Here is a 16,300-nt window from a genome sequence, read left to right as displayed (position 1 = left end):
CATTTCATTTCTGGAATGACAAGGAGACAATGCTAAACTCACAAAGCATACCTTCTTTTTTTTTTTTTTTTTCTTAAATCTTGGCCTTTTAAAAACGGAAGTTATCTTCTTAGCTAATATATTTTCCGGGGTTCTTGGGTCCCCCACTGTAAGCACTGTTCTATGTCCCACAAAGCCAAGGAAGATAATTGTCATAAAGTAGGATCTTTTTTTGTAACCATGTTATCCATGGAAGTTGGACACATAATGAATGAAAATACATGAGAACGCAAATGACAAAATTAGAGAGAATTAGATACATGGATATTACATACATCGAAGGCATAATAAGAGTGCTTGCACTTGAGGGATTGTTCCAGGAAAGGTTCATAAAGAAGGTCAATATTACAGAATTGTGAAGAAGAGCAAAGATATGGATGAGTGAAGGAAGGGGTTATGGTGGGTAAGGGAAGCAGCCCTCATAGGATGCATTTAAGTAGAAACAGGAGGTAAAAAGGAACGTACAGTGTCCCATTTATGGGCTATAAGATCAGGTCCAGCAAATACTGTCTTTTAAAAGCAAAGGTAAAAGAAAGGGAAAACCTTGCTCATGATGTTCTGCCACTCTTTGATACCATTCTCCACAATGCTTGTGCAATTATACCTACTGCCCCATCCCCAGGTGTATGTGTAATACCTTACATCCATTATGTTGGAAAATGGCAGGCATTCTCAAGAATCCTGGATAGATACACAGCTAGTCCCAGAAAAATTCCAGTGCTGTTAAAACTGAGGGCATTTACCTGTTTCTGGCTTAAATTGTTACCAGTTTGATCATTGCAGTCTTTAAAGTTATCAGTCTGTAATGGCAGAGACTCAAACCTCAGTAGAGAAATCCGTGAAATTACTACCAAATCATGACTGTGGCAACTAGGGAGTTTTAAGTTAGACTAAACTATTATAAGTGCTATCCAATAGAAATTTCCGCAGTAATACCATGTTCTATCTCCACTTGCACTCTGCAATACAGTAGTTAGTAGCCGCATGCGACTGTTATGCACTTAAAATTTGGCAGGTGCAATTGAGGAACTGAATTTTTAATTTCACTTAATTGTAGTTAATTTAAATTTAAATAGCCATATGTGGCTAGTGGTTACCTATTGGACAGCACAACTTTATATAAGGACCATCTTGGCTTCCTGCCTGGGGAGGGGGGCCAAAGAGGTAGGTTATTCCTTCTCACAGATGGAATCTCTTAGGCTTTAGCTGTAGGCTAAGTTACAACCCAGATTTTGCTACAAATGTAGCTCGTGGTTGTTAAATGAAAAATGTGCATAGGTAATTCTACATATGTAGGTTGTTTGCAGACCACACTTGGAGAAATGTCTGCAGAGCACACTGGAAGGACTAGGTACAACAAGTCCCTTATTTGGTGTTTTGAACCCTGGCTTCTGTAACAAGTTCATTTCCTTTGGGCCAGTGTTTTTTTGAGATAGGGTCTTACTCTGTCACCCGGGCTGAAGTGCTGTGGTGTGATCACGATTGACTGCAGCCTCGACTTTCCAGGATCAGGTGATTCTCCCACCTCAGCCTCCTGAATAGCTGGGAGCACAGGTGGGAGTCATCACACCTACCTAATTTTTACATTTTTTTTTTTTTTTAAATAGAGATGGAGTTTCGCTATGTTGCCCAGGCTGGTCTCAAACTCCTGGGCTTAAGCGATTCTCCCGTCTCAGTCTCCCAAAGTGCTGGGATTACTGGCATGAGCCACTGCACCTGGCCTAGTTTTCAAACTATAAAGTGCATCAAAATCACCTGTAGTGCTTGTTTGCACACAGATTGCTGGGCCCCACCCCCTAGATATTCTGATTTGGTAGGTCTAGGGTGGGGTAGGAGAATTTGCATTTCCATGTTCCCAGGTGATTCTGATGCTACCACGAGACCTATAGCTGTAGACCAAGACACACTCTCATGCCATTTCGTGGAACCTAGTTCTTGCCTTAATCCTTCCTCCTTGATTCCCTTTCTTTACCCCCTTTTAAATAATCCAATTTTCTTGGGCTAAAGACTTTCCAACTCTGACCAGTTTTTGCAAGGGCTGAGGGTGAAGTAGTACCCTGGGACCTTTCTTCCAGACTTTCATGTTGTTGACCAGTTGCCTGTCTGAAATCATGCTATGCATTTCCTTAATGCCAAATTCTTCCTGACCTGTATAGTAGCTGATTTGAGCCTCTCTTTCACAAGCTGCTCATCTCTGGAGGCTTTCTCACATTGGTTAGTGCTGAAACTTGCCTAAATACTTCTCACATCCCAATAGGGCTGTCTAGTAAAATAATCTCAGTCTCCCACTTGGCCTGTGTCTTGCCAGCTGAGTTCCAGTTTTGACACACCATCAGTATAAAGTACCTGCCAAGGGAATTGACCTGGTTTGGCATCTTCTCCACCAACAACCCGAGTGAAGTCATTAAATGATTGGGTGCTTTGAGTGATGTTATCCAAAATGGTTTCAGCTTCAGTAGAATTTACATATTCCACATCAGGAAAAACAGTCTCAGCACGGGTGAACTTAGAAGTTTGTGAAACAGAAACTCTTCCACATGGAAATGGCACTAGAAAACAGAAGAAAATTAGTAATCTGATATTTCTCATTGGCAAATGGAACATGTATTACAAAAATTGAGATTGAGGCTCATCCTTGTCACTTCTGAGAAGCAGGCCTATCAGTATTTGAAAAAATCTAATCAGTGAATAGAATCTCAAGCTAAAAGGTTGATTGCATTATTTTCATGGACAGTTTTCAAATCCTTCATGAAAAGAACACTTGGCTCTGGAATTCATCATCTTTACGGAAATAGAATAGGTGTTCCAGAATCAAATTTGGTAAGACTTTCACAGAGTCTAATGACTTTCTGTTTAGTTTCTTTACTAAAAAGTCTTACTCCCAGTTGCCATCCCTGAATGGAAGTCTGATGATTGATGCTTTGTAACTTTAACTTTCCAATTTGGTAAATGGGACTTCTGCTGCTTATCATTAAGAAGGGTTCTTTTGCAGACTAAAATGCCTTCTAGATTCCAAGGTGCATTTTACGTATTTTCTGGGGAGAGATCATTGTGATTCAATTACCTGGGTTTCAAATATTAGCCAAAGAGATTGCTAATATAATTATCACAGTCATATTCACCAGGACTTGCCCACCATTTTCCTTGGGTTCGTTTATTTTCTGAAGAAAATAATGTATTGATACACTGGGGACTACCAGAATGGGAATTTGTAGTCAAACAAAGTCACTTCAGATTTCATTTTCATTTCTCACTTTCCTTCAAGCCACATTCCTTGTAACAGACATTTCTATAGCAACCAGCAGCGACAAAGTATCCTGAAGACAGCAAGTGGTTGAGAAACCAGGAAATTAGTTCAAAACACTTATGTATAAATGTACACGATCAACAATGGCTACAGAAAAGGGACCATTATCGTTGAAAAGGCAGAAAAGCTTATTTTAAGTTTGGCCTACTTGTTCTGCTAAAGCTAAGGCTATATTCAAATATAACACTTAATAGTTGGAGGTGGTTCTCAATTCTGTTTCTCTTTTATAGCTTAGAAGAGCTTGTAAGGGTTTAGCTACTATGCCATCTGTCTATACTGGAAGTTAGGTTTTTAAGGTTAAAATACACACACAGACACACACCCACACACATATTCATGCTCCTCTCAAGGTAGACTAGCTTTGAGACAGCATATGTGAAGAACCAGGCAGAAGGACAAGTGGGCAGGCCCCGTAAGCCTTAGAGATTCTCCATTTTAGTTGCAGGATATATATTCCTGCCTTCTGGTTTGTTGGGAATAAGCCTCCAAATCTGGCCATAAACTGGCCCCAAAACTGGCCATAAACAAAATCTCTGCAGCACTGTGACATGCTCGTGATGGCCTTGACGCCGTCGCTGGAAGGTTGTGGGTTTACCAGAATGACAGCAAGGAACACCTGGCCCAGCCAGGGCAGAAAACTACTTAAAGGTGTTCTTAAACCACAAACAATAGCATGAGTGATCTGTGCCTTAAAGACATGTTTCTGCTGCAGTTAACTAGCCAGACCCATCTCTTTATTTCGGCCCATCCCTTTATTTCCCATAAGGAATAGTTTTAGTAAGTCTTATGACCAACTTGCTGTCAATAAATATGCGGGTAAATCTCTGTTCGGGGCTCGCAGCTCTGAAGGCTGTGAGACCCCTGATTTCCCACTCCATACTCTGTTTCTGTGTGTGTGTCTTTAATTCCTCTAGTGCCACTGGGTTAGGGTCTCCCCGACCAAGCTGGTCTTGGCACTGGTTCTTTCTTTAGTTTCCTCTGCCTGGTATAGTGCTGAGATAGGTACTGGAACCAGTTACAGAGAAATGGTGCACAATTTAATGTACCAATTTAATAAGATATTAGGCTTTAGAAATGCAAAAGAAATTATATCTCGTTTGCTTCAAAAAAAGCCCCTCATTTATCAAATATAATTGACCCTGAAGAGCCTAAATTTTCAAAAGTAAAAGTGTCTACTGCTTTCATCTTTAGATAAGAGCTATACGAACATGGAGTGGAGATGCTCTGAATACACTAATCAGCTGTTAAAATGGGGGCATGGTTGATATGACTGGGAAACATTGCTTTGTTCACAGCCATATAGATTGTGCTGACCAGCCTAGCAGAACTTAAAACAGTTCATTGCCGGAATCATTCTGACACCAAGTGTGTAAACTCAGCTTCAGACCCAACAATAAAAAATAACTTTCTCAGAGTAAACTAGCCAGCCCAGATGGAATCATGCTTCAAACTTACCGTCCTTGAACTGGAAGCCTATCACTCAATTATTTGTATATATTTTATGATATAGTATTACTACATTGATTTGACTTGATGAATTACAAATATATATGCAGAAATCACACAAATTAATTGCTTTGTGATATAAATGTTAGAGAAAAAATTGGACAAGTTGGACACAGAAAAGAATTCAGGTTGTAGATGATTACATAGTTTAAAATATGATGCAATCTAGAAAATTAATTGGTCTAATTCAAGCTACTGATCTTTTCTGTGATTTCAAAAGGAAGCAGATTCAAGTAGGAATTAAAATTATGTAGGTTTGTTAAAATGTTGAAGGTTCAGATACAGATTTTCTTTAAAAAATCTTATTTGGATTATGACCTGCTGGTTCACAGGACTTCTGGTTTTCTGCAAGTCGATATCCCTCGGTACAGGAGCAAACCACCTTGTTATCAGCAGTATTTTTACAAAACTGCTTGCATCTGCCATTCTTAATGTTACATGTTACATCTAAAAGAAGCAAAATAGACAGTAACAGCATAATTTAACATGCATTTCTAAAAAGTACATGGAAATATTGACTCATGTGTGGATCAAATATACGTTGGGGCATTCATGTTGCCCCAGTGTACATTGGGGAGAGAAATTTTGGAGCCTTGAACTAAGAGTGGAAAGAAAGGTAAAATAAACTTCTCAATAAGGCATAAAAATGGTGGTAGCACTATAATGGACTGGTTTAAAATGAACTGTTTGGATATTCTACTTTCACTGAATCATGGACTACAGGTTTAAAACCCCTATTTATTAATGTATAACATATATTCAAAAAATACACAGAATTTTAGTATAAGTTTTCACAAAGTAAATGAGCCTGTTTAAACACTAAACTGACCAATACATAGCACATTATCAATACCCCAGAAGATGCCCCCTCCCAATCATTCCACCCTTTTTTCTTTTTATAGGTTACTATTACCTGGACTTCTAACACAGTAAACAGTTCTTGCCAGCTCTTGAACTATAAACAGTTCACAATATGTACTCGTCTGCGTCTTTCATTTAACATTTTGTCTATGAGATTAATCCATGTTTTGTATAGCAGTATACATTGCTGTGTAGTATTCCACTGTATTACTATTACAGCTTTTATTTATTCATTCTACTGTTAATGGATATTTGGTTTGTTTCCAGTTTTTGGCTGTTATGTATAATAGTGTAATGAACATTCTTGTATATATCTCTTGGTGACATAACATGCCTTTTTACTGACTTATAATTATGAGTGAAATTACTGGATCAGATGTTCAGATCTAGTAGATACTGCCAAGCAATTTTCTAAAATGATTGTACGAACTTAAGTTCCCACCATCACTGTATGGGGTTCAGTTATTAGGTATCTGTATTGCAGATATCTTGTCTCAGTCTGTGACTGGTCTTTTCAGTCGAAGTAGTGTCTTTTGCTGAACAGGAGTTCTTAGTTTTAATGTAGTCCGGTTTATCAATCTTTTCCTTTATGGTGATCACTTTTTGTATTTTAAGAAACTTTTACTTTCTGCAAGTTATGAATATAGAATGTTATTGTTTTATACTTCATGCCATATGAATATCTAATTGACCTATCACTTTTTATTGAAAAGCAGCAATTCCCTTCTCTGCTGCACTGGCACCTCTATCATAAATCAAGCCTCTGTATAAGTACAGGTGTGCTTCTCAGCACTCTATTGTATTTCACTCATCTATTTGTCTATCCTTGTGTCAGTAGCACACTGTCTTAATAAATGTAACTTGATAATAAGTCTTGACATCTAGTAGTATAAGTAGTACAAGTTTATTCTTCCTCAAAACTGTCTTGGCTATACTTGGGTCTTTGCATTTCTGTATGCATTTTAGAATTAGCTTATGAATCCTGCCCGACCTCCCCCCACCAAAAAAAGCCTGCTGGGCACTTTGGTATTGCATTGAATCCATTAGTAAATATTTGATATGTTTACTATATTGTATCCTTTAATTGATGAACATTGCCTATTCATTCATTTATTTAGGTTTGCCTTAATTTTTCTCAATAGTGTCTCATTTTTCATGTAGAGTTCTTGCACATCTTTCTCACATTTATTACTAAGCATCTAATTTTTAATGCCATTATAAAATCATTTTGGAATCATTGCTGGTATATAGACATGCAATTGATATTTGTATGTTGACTCTGTATCCAGTAACCTTTCTATACTTATTTGTTTATTTTAATTGTTTAGATGCTTTGGGTTTTCTATATGTACAAGCATTTTTTCTGAAAGTTACAGTTTTACTATTTTTTTCAGTGAACACAAAAAGCAACAGCAATTCCATAATCTCATGTAGATACTGCCTTTCTGAATTGAAGTGTAATTTCTATTGCTTAGTTATTCTAGAAATTGCTTGGCGTCCCGAGCTAGACTGTTTAACCGGTTACCTATAAAAGTAAAACCTGGAAGTCTTTAGAAATTACAGTGTTAGAATAGCAGACATGGAGTCAACCTAAATGCCCATCAATGGCAGACTGGATAAAGAAAATGTGGTTCATATATACCATGGAATACTATGCAGCCATAGAAAAGAACGAGATTATGTGTTTTGTGGGAATATGAATGGAGCTGGAGGCTATCATCCTTAGCAAACTAGCATAGGAACAAAAATCAAATACTCCATGTTCTCACTTGTAAGTGGGAGCTAAGTGATAAGAACTTACAAACACAAAGAAGGAAACAACAGATACTGGGGTCTACTTGGCAGGTGAGAGTGGGATGAGGGAGAGGAGCAGAAAAGATCACTGTTGGGTACTGAGCTTAATATCTGCGTCATGTAATAATATGTACAACAAACCCCTGTGACACATGTTTATCTATGTAACCTTCACATGTACCCCTAAACCTAGAATAAAACATTTTTGAAAAAAGAAATTGTAGCGTTAGGAAGTCCATTAGGGCCAAAAAGCAACTTGAAGCTGCCTGAGGTGGTTACATATCAAACATAAGAGAATGAAATAGGGTCCTGTACGGTAACTGAAGACCAAAGACCAATATGTCATTAGTGCTAAGCATTCCAGTGGTCCACATTTTCTTTACTCTCCTATGCAATTCCCCTTATTAATAAAAAATATATCTTGTCTTTTGAAATGATTTTCCTCTTGGATTCTATTTTGTCTGATATTAAGATTGCTTTCCTAGTTTCTTTTGTTAGTTTTACCTGATAGTTCTTTTCACATCCCTTCATTTTAGCCTCCCAGTGTAATTTTAGTTTAGGTATCACTTTTCTTAACAGTATACAATTAAAGTTTTAACTCCAAACTGAAAGCTGTCATTATTAATAGATTAGTTTAACCCCAATTCACAATAATTGTGTGTCCTGATATATTTGGCTTATTCCTGCCATCTTGTTTTGTATTTTCTAATTACTGTGCTTTCCCTTTGTTTCTCCTATGCAATACCAATAACAGGAAGTAGCATGTTTCAGGACTTGTTAGCTTAGACCTGCTGAATTAAGAAAAATGGGCTCTGCTCTTGAGCCTATTTCTGTTTCTAGAGCAGCACAGGAATATAAACAATGTAAGACACCTTTCCCCTTATGTACATGTTTGACAACAGTAAAACTTTCAATAGAAATCCTCCGTGGTCAGTGCAATCATAACATGGAAAGTTTGAAAATGAGTGACTGCATTAGATACCTCCTATGCACCACCCTCATTCTTCTCAGCTTCACCTGTGTCTTTTTCCAGCATGGTGGTGATTAGCTCTGGGTGGATTTCAACCGACCTCCTATGGCTGTATCCTTGAATTGCCTTGGCTCACAGCTGCACTGGGTGTCTTTTGCCTTGAAGCTTCCCTGTTAATGCTGAGGCATGGATGCCATATGACCCTTTCGGTACCCAAGCATATCCAACTAAGAAATGTGAGGGAGTTAATTCCCCATAAGTCGAACTTCTAACCAATGAGAGACGGACACAAATTCTTTCACCTCTTCTTCCCACTCAGGTGGAGTAACCTGAGACCAATTTGACTTATTGGAGACAGTCCCAGGAAGTTAAGCAATCAATTGCAGTTAGATACGAGTAGTTTGATAACTCATCCTCTTATTGGCTTTCTTTTCCTTTCTGCCTCACTCTTCAGTTCCTTTCTCTTGCCCCCTGGGATTGCACATGTTAATAAATAAGCTTGTGACTTTTTTTTTTTCTGGGGAACACAGGCTAACAGAGTGACTGTATGGTTTTGGAGAATATGAATTTTTGAGCGACGAATCTAAACTTTTAAACTCTATTTTACATACGCTAGCATCGCCAAATGTAATAATTAGCTTAGTCCTTACTGATACTTCAGGAAATAAAGGGAGGCAAATCAACTGTTGCCAGTGGGGGACAAAGGAACCAGCTTGAGCTTTAACCTTTGCTACCAATAATCCACTAAGGGCATGATCCAAAAAGACGGCACTTGGTCCAATTAATTAATTAATTAATTAATTGATTTAAAGGCCTTTCTCCTTACTAACTGTGGTAATATCCCTGGATCTTTTTTTGTTACCAGCTATCGTTTTGTTGCTACGAAGCAATGCTAAAGTGTTCAGCCAAATCAAACATTACCTGTAGAAAGTGTTCCGTCAATATGAGATTGTGATAAATTATGAAAGGTGCAGCTCGGTTTGTCCAGGGCATGCACAATGGGAATGAATAAACTCCGTGTTTTCTCGATTGTGATTCTGTGTCATTGGCTAAGAAGTAACCAGAACTCTGTATCATTATCCATATTTGTCATTGCCCTTTAGGGCCCAGTACGTTGCTGCTGCCGTTGATCTTTGGCTTGTTTTGTGCAGGAGGTGGGAAATATTGCTTCCTAATCAGCAATCTTTTGCCCTCAGCTAAAAGGCTGAAGATTCTAGAAATAAAATAATGGCACAAGGAATTCCAGGGGAGAGTTCCATAGAGCAGGGCCTAAGGAACAGTTAGAATGGGACTCATTTATCAATTACTGAGCATTTATATGTCAGGTACTGTGGTAGGTATGGACTCTCTCTGGTCCTGAAGGGAGTCTCAGTGCCTAGAATATCTTTTGAAGAACATCTCAAAGCATCTGTTTTTCTACCTCCATGTTAACACAAACACTTTCTAATTCTCTTCATGCCTACTACAAATGTTAGTATGTTCTGCTTTATTTTATTCTGCCTTTATATTTCCTGATATATCCACTGGTATGACAACCAAAGCTTGGACAAAAGATGTTTTATTTAACAAGTTTACCACAAAATATGCTGTGCTTCAGCTAAACTCAACATAGTTCCTTTTTTCACTCCTCAGAAATATGTAGTAAATAAGACAGTAGTGTCTGTGACATGCTGGAAAATTGAAAAAAGTGTTTACATGCTTGTGATGTTTTTCTTTCCATTCTGCTTTATTCTGGGAAAATGCCTCTGTTACTCTTTAGAAGAGACAGGAATGACCAAATTCTTACAGACCTTCATTTATCTGAGAGATATTTGGATTTGATGTACAGCTGGGAACATCAAACAGAGGTCTTTATTCTAACCCTAAGGGACCCAATGCCATTAGTATTCTTTAATAGAAGCATGCCTGATGTTTACACCTCTCTCTCTCTCTCTCTTCTCTCTCGCCAGTGAAGGCCTGATGAAAGGGAAAAGATACAAAAAACTTATTGCTGAAAATCTCCTTTCCTTTTTTCAAGACCACATACGGACAAAGACTTGGGCGAGATGCCCCCATAAACTCTGCTATTAGTAGCTGTGATTAGTCTTTATTGGAGGCAACACTGAAATGGTAATTTGTTTTACTTTGTTTATGCTTTTGCTGTTGCTTTCCTCTATTGTCTGAGATAAAGAACAATTTGTGGGAATTCTCATTTTGTTTGTGAGCTAACTGCGCTGGAAATATTTTTCTAAAACTTGATCAGATTGGTGGATCAGATCAATATACCTTAGAGGCCAGGAGTGACGATGGCTGCAGTACAGCTGCACAGCCCTGACCAAACCAAAATGTGGGAACATGAGAGTATCCAAGTTGTGTCAGTTGTAGACTTAGCATTTTTGCTGTGTGGAACATAGCCACACATGTGGTAAACTCTGTTGTAAAAGTTTTGTGCTTCTATTTACATTCCTCAGGGTTATTCCCTTCCTCCTTTTAAAGCATCTTTATTTTTAAACTAGGTAAAGACATTTATGTTTTCAATTATAGTTTACCACAATGTGCCCTTCAGTTGTAACTGAGACTAATTGAGTTACTCATTCCCTCAGCTCCAACGGTTATGTTATTTAAGCTGATAATGAGTAACTACTCCAAGGATTTCTAGAGGTTTCCACAATAGCAAGATCAAATTTATCCAGGTAAATCTGAATTTCAAATTATAACCTTTCGGATGAAAGTAGCATTTCAGAGATGTTGAATCAATCGACACACTCTCAAGAAAGGTAACCCAGGCATTAGTTTGTCCCTACAATGGAAACCTAAGGGAATGGGAGTCCAAGCCAGGTGTGCAAGTTCATTCAGTCTTTTCTTTCTTTTCAAATGTCTTTGCCCTGTCACCTTTTCCTTTTCTTACCTTCTAAGAAATTTTCGAGCCCAAAGGAAGATGGTCAATGAATTTCTTTTTAGTACTGAAAGGATTTCTGAACAACATTACAGGTGACTTTTTTCCTATCTCAATAGGACAAGTGTAGCTGCTACATTTCATTTCATTTCATGCCTTTTTCATCTATCAGGTGGATTGCTATAATGCCTTAATAGAGTCCTGCTAATTTTCTACTCTTTATCCTTAGTCATGTAGCCTGTGGTGTTGAATTCTTCCTTAGGATTGCATCTCTATTCTTCTGGAGTATCAGAGTAGAAAGTGAATTCCTCATTAGCACTGTGTGCATTTCACAATCACAGTACCCGTAATATTGCATCTGGAGGTAATAAACAAGTGGGTAAAGGACACTGGGGTTTACTGCTGCAATTACTGAAACCTCGGAAAATGAAACAGTCTAGGCTTTGAGAAGAAAAGGTACACAAGGATTCTAAGGTTGCTATGTAACACTTTTGATGTAATCAATATAGTCAAATTCAGGAATGAGCTTTGAATTTTGTCAATAAATTTAGCATATGAAGTGGTTTGTACATGTGGAGAATTCCTATTATATGGGATAATTGGCCAGTCATACTCCAGTTCTGCACTTAATTGACTTTCACTACCTACGTTGATAGCAATTTAGTCATGATTTCAATTTTCTGGGTTCAGTTTTCTCTGAGTTTTAAATCTAGTAGTTAGAAGCATGGGTTTTGGTCACACTGAAGTTTAAGTCCTGTCTAAACCATTTATGCCTCTGTAACTTTTGGCTGTTGGAGTTGCAGTTTTCTCATCTGCATAGAATGGGGATAATGATAACACTAACCACATATAATTGTATTAAGGATTAATAAGTGAGTGGAACAACATTATCACTTAATATTAGTTACCAAATATTGTTACTGATTTTAATATAGCTTCTCCAACTCATATCCTGAAAACCATAACTACAAATGAAATGTTTATGAGCGTTGAAAGTACGTTTTTAAGAAAAATTATGATACACGAATATTGCATTTTCCAGTTTCAACTTGTTTCAGAGGGAAACTTTGAACCATGAGTAGTCAAAAAATAGTTACTTACCTAATTCACAGTTCTTTCCTTCAAATCCAAATGGACACCAACATTCATAGGAATTAATGCCATCCTTGCAACTGCCACCATTTAAACATGGATTGGACTCACACTGATCTCCATCTTTGAGATAGGTTAAGAAATTGAATTGGCACATAAACTGCTTAGAATGCCCAGTCCTCCCCTGTAGATACCCATTGGGATGGGAGTCTGATTTTAGGGTCAGAGCAAAACTACTGACCTGGAAGCCAGCTGCCTATAGGCATATGATGCTCCTGTCTTCCTGAGTTTCTAAAAGCCACCCAAACAAAGATCCTTAGGCTGACACTGTCCTAGGAAAGTGCCCTGAGGAAGGCATGTACATAGTTTATGCAATGCAAGGGAAGATGGAGAAGGACGTTTTTATATAGAAATGTACTATATCAGAACAGGGTGAGGATTTTCAATCTTTCCTTATAGAATGATGGCAGAGTTAATTCCAAGTCAAATTTAATTGCTTCAACAAATATTATCTCTATGTCACACAAGGCTCTATTGCAGGCCTTGTAGAGCAAACTGAGCTAGATAATATATGGTGTTTCCACTTTAGGAACTGACAGCCTAGGCATGGAGCCAATGAATCTGCTTTCTTGTATTGTCACTTAACTTTGATGTATCATATGCAGTAATGGTTCAAGACAATAGAAAAGATGCCAGAAGCATCTGTTACTGCTTAAAGGTAGTCTATGTTCTGTAAATTAGGTTTCAAATGGTCTAGGTAATGTGAGAGACAGCATTCGATACACAGAATTTGAAAAGATTCCACAGTGTGCTTTATTGATGTATGCATTGGTTATGTTTTCATTCTGCCTTTCTTGAAGTTTCTACATTTACTGTGTACTTGAAAGTCTTTGAAGACACTGATGGTAAGAAAACAGGAGGAAGGAATAGGCGAAAGGAGAAAAGTCAGGATGAGAAGGGAACCTTTAAGTCTGGTTTCTTAGTGCTCTGCCTTAATCCACACTTCTAAAGGAGCTTCGGGAAAGAATGATGAATAGAACCAGAAGGGAGGTGGTAGGCACTTTGAACTAGAAAAATATCCCTGAAGAAAAAAATGGGAGCTTGATCTCTAAGACTCAATATATGAGAAACAAAGGAGTAAGAGATAAAGATAACAATAAGAATCAAAGAATGAGGGAAAAGGGGAAACTGAGAAATTTCTACTTATCAGTCATATTTTAGAGCAAATCTCCTTGATATGTGGTGTGTAGATTCCTGCCTGTTCTCCCTCTTCTCTGTCAGAAGTGTGTATCCAGGTTCTGTTGACTAAGAGACTAATATCCCTTTATCATAAATAGTCCCTCCCTGGAAAATTTGCTTGCTGTAAAAATTAGACCTTGTCCCCTTTGCCCCTAGATCTGATATGCTTTTGCACAGATAATCCAATTTGTTCCAATTCTATGAAAACAAAATCTGTTATCTGGTTTATTATTATTGATGTTCAGAACTGGCCTAAAAATGAGCTACATTTGCCCGTTATATTATAGACCAACAAATGTGAATTATTCAGGATGTTTTACTGAAAGGGTCTGGGCTTTCAGCCAGCTACACAGGAACTCATTTTCCGAGACATGTCGTTAAAATGAGTGTCATTTTATCCCACATTTGTTTCTCCTTTGGGTTCTTGTCTGTGTGTACTTTGGGTTCAGGCAAAGCCATAGACAGTTGGGGTCAAATACAACAAGAGACAAGACCTTACCAAGTGAGAGATTCCTGTTTAAGACTACCAGGTTCCTGTTTAATGAGTAACTGCATTTAGATTTGAAGTCCATGAGGTGTAATAGTGAAAACAAGGGGTTGAGCAGTAGAGAATTTGGCTTCTCTTCTGGACTTCATGACTTTCCAACTAGGTGACCTTTGGCAGTTCTTTTAACTTCCCTAAGCTTCAATTTACTCTCCTGTAAAATGGAGTTAATAATGCTTTGGTCACAAGGATGGTGTGAGGGTTAAATGTGATAGGCCTTTTGTAAACTGGAAAGTCCTTGACAGATGCTAGTAATGTGGTTCTACAATCATTCTTCTTCAACCAGGCTCTTTATGTGGTGAGTTGATGGTACAGAATAGCACAGTAGTGAGGAGCCTGGGTTTCTACTATGTGCGAGAAGAAACATGGGCTAATTTTGTAGTGGTTAGGAATCTCAACTGCAAGCGAAAAGAGGCAGGGAGTTTGTTTCTTTTTTGTTCTTGTTTTTGTTGTTCTATTTTTTGGTTGACGAAGCAGTAGTGAAAGAATAATGCCCTCCATGTTTTCCAGATAGCTATACTTGTGGTATAGCAAACAGCGTACCTATGTGACCCAAAAGGCAAGGGCCCAACTTTAAAATACAATCCTGGGGGTGAGGAGTGAGCAATGAAGGGGATTGTAGGAGTTTAATAGTCAGGAATTTTTTGGTGGGGAAAATAGTCATGGATTTACTTTTAGAAATAAATCATGTGATTCAAAGTTCTAAATTCTGCAGGAATGGAGATTACAAAGACCTATTTGGACTAACTTTAGGGGGCACCTCAGTAGAAGTTGGCATGGTAGTATTCATTTCTAAGATCAAGAATAGTTAGATAAAACAATGTAACAGAGTCAACTATTTTTCTCTCATGATTTAAAACAAAAGTGGAGGAATTATGAGTTACCAGAGTAAAAGAGTGTCCAGTAGTGTCTCCAGAACATAAACTGTAGGAAATAGAATTGAATTTCCAATTGATGGAAGTTGGTGAATTTGATATCTGGATTAATTTCTTTTTATTTATGCAGATAGTCCTAGGGAAGTCAATCTTCGAAACTCATCCTCCCTCAAAATCCTACTGCTGAATTTTAAGTTATTGTAGTTTTAAAATTAGTTGTCATTAAAGTTTTGAGTTTTCCTTCTTTTGGTCAATTCGTTTGATAAATATTTACTGAGTACTTCTTTTCCAGATACTGTTCTAGGTGCTAGGAATATATCAATAAACAAAACAATTGAATATCCCTGCCAACATGAAACTTGCATTTTGGTGGAGTAGGAAAAAATAAATGATAAATAGTATGAATAAGAAATTATATGATACATTAGATGGTGAAAAGCTCTGTTAAAAAATAGAGTGGGGTACCGTACAGGTGTCTAGAGTGGTAAGGCTACTGGGGCAGGTTGAAGTATTAATAGATGGTGAAGGTAGGCCTCATTAAGATGGTAACATTTGGGCAAAGACCTGAAGGAGGTGAGGGAGCCAGCCCACAAGAAGTTGGGAACAGCCAGATAAGAGAAACAGCCAGATAAAGCCTCTAAAGTGGGAGCATTCCTAGAGTGTGCAAGAAGTGGCAGGAAGGTCAGGGTGGCTGGAGCCCAGTGTGCGAGGAGAGAAGTAGCAGAGGAGGCAAAAAGGGTAATGGGGAGGGTGGGGAAGGACAATCATGGAGGGGTTTGGAGGCCATGATAATGAGGAGGACTTTGAAGCTATAAACATTTAAGTCAATCAGCATTCTCTGATTTTACTGAGGAATGCAAACTTTCATCAGGTCCTAAGACACAATCATTTCAGTCTCTTCCTTCCACCTTCCTGGGGTGGAACAATGTTCTTTGTGAAGACATAGGGAGGATTAAACTTATTTACCAGCAATAGTTCCCACACTGGCATAACCCTGTAGTATATCACCATTCAATTTGGGTTAGAGGGTTGGACTGATCTTTCTGGGTCCTTTTGACAAAGTTTAATATATTGTCTATTTGTGCAGAGAAAAAACCCACATAATTCTCAAATGTTTCATATACTAGCTAGAGGATAAAATGAATTGCTTACCAACATACTGCTTCCAAAATTCAGTCTATAAAGAATAAAAGAAGAC

At 37.9% G+C, this 16,300-nt stretch overlaps 1 protein-coding gene across 1 annotated transcript in view; it reads right to left on the bottom strand.

Moving 5' to 3' along the window:
• Positions 1 to 1,814: 1,814 nt before the first annotated feature.
• The window catches only part of LOC108516531 (coagulation factor IX-like), a 21,242-nt gene continuing 6,756 nt past the window's right edge, over positions 1,815 to 16,300 (bottom strand). The window contains exons 3-6 of the mRNA XM_017854082.1: positions 16,255 to 16,279; positions 12,454 to 12,567; positions 5,171 to 5,299; positions 1,815 to 2,588 (exon numbers count right to left, since the gene is read on the bottom strand). Of these exons, the coding sequence (XP_017709571.1) occupies positions 2,317 to 2,588; positions 5,171 to 5,299; positions 12,454 to 12,567; positions 16,255 to 16,279 (540 nt within the window). The 3' untranslated portion in view covers positions 1,815 to 2,316. The remainder of the gene's footprint in view (positions 2,589 to 5,170; positions 5,300 to 12,453; positions 12,568 to 16,254; positions 16,280 to 16,300) is intronic.

Source organism: Rhinopithecus bieti, unplaced genomic scaffold (genome assembly GCF_001698545.2).
Source record: "Rhinopithecus bieti isolate Rb0 unplaced genomic scaffold, ASM169854v2 scaffold_38613, whole genome shotgun sequence".
NCBI classification, from domain to species: domain Eukaryota; kingdom Metazoa; phylum Chordata; class Mammalia; order Primates; family Cercopithecidae; genus Rhinopithecus; species Rhinopithecus bieti.
Note: the sequence above shows the minus strand (reverse complement) of the source record. Positions and strands in the feature narration are given on the sequence as shown.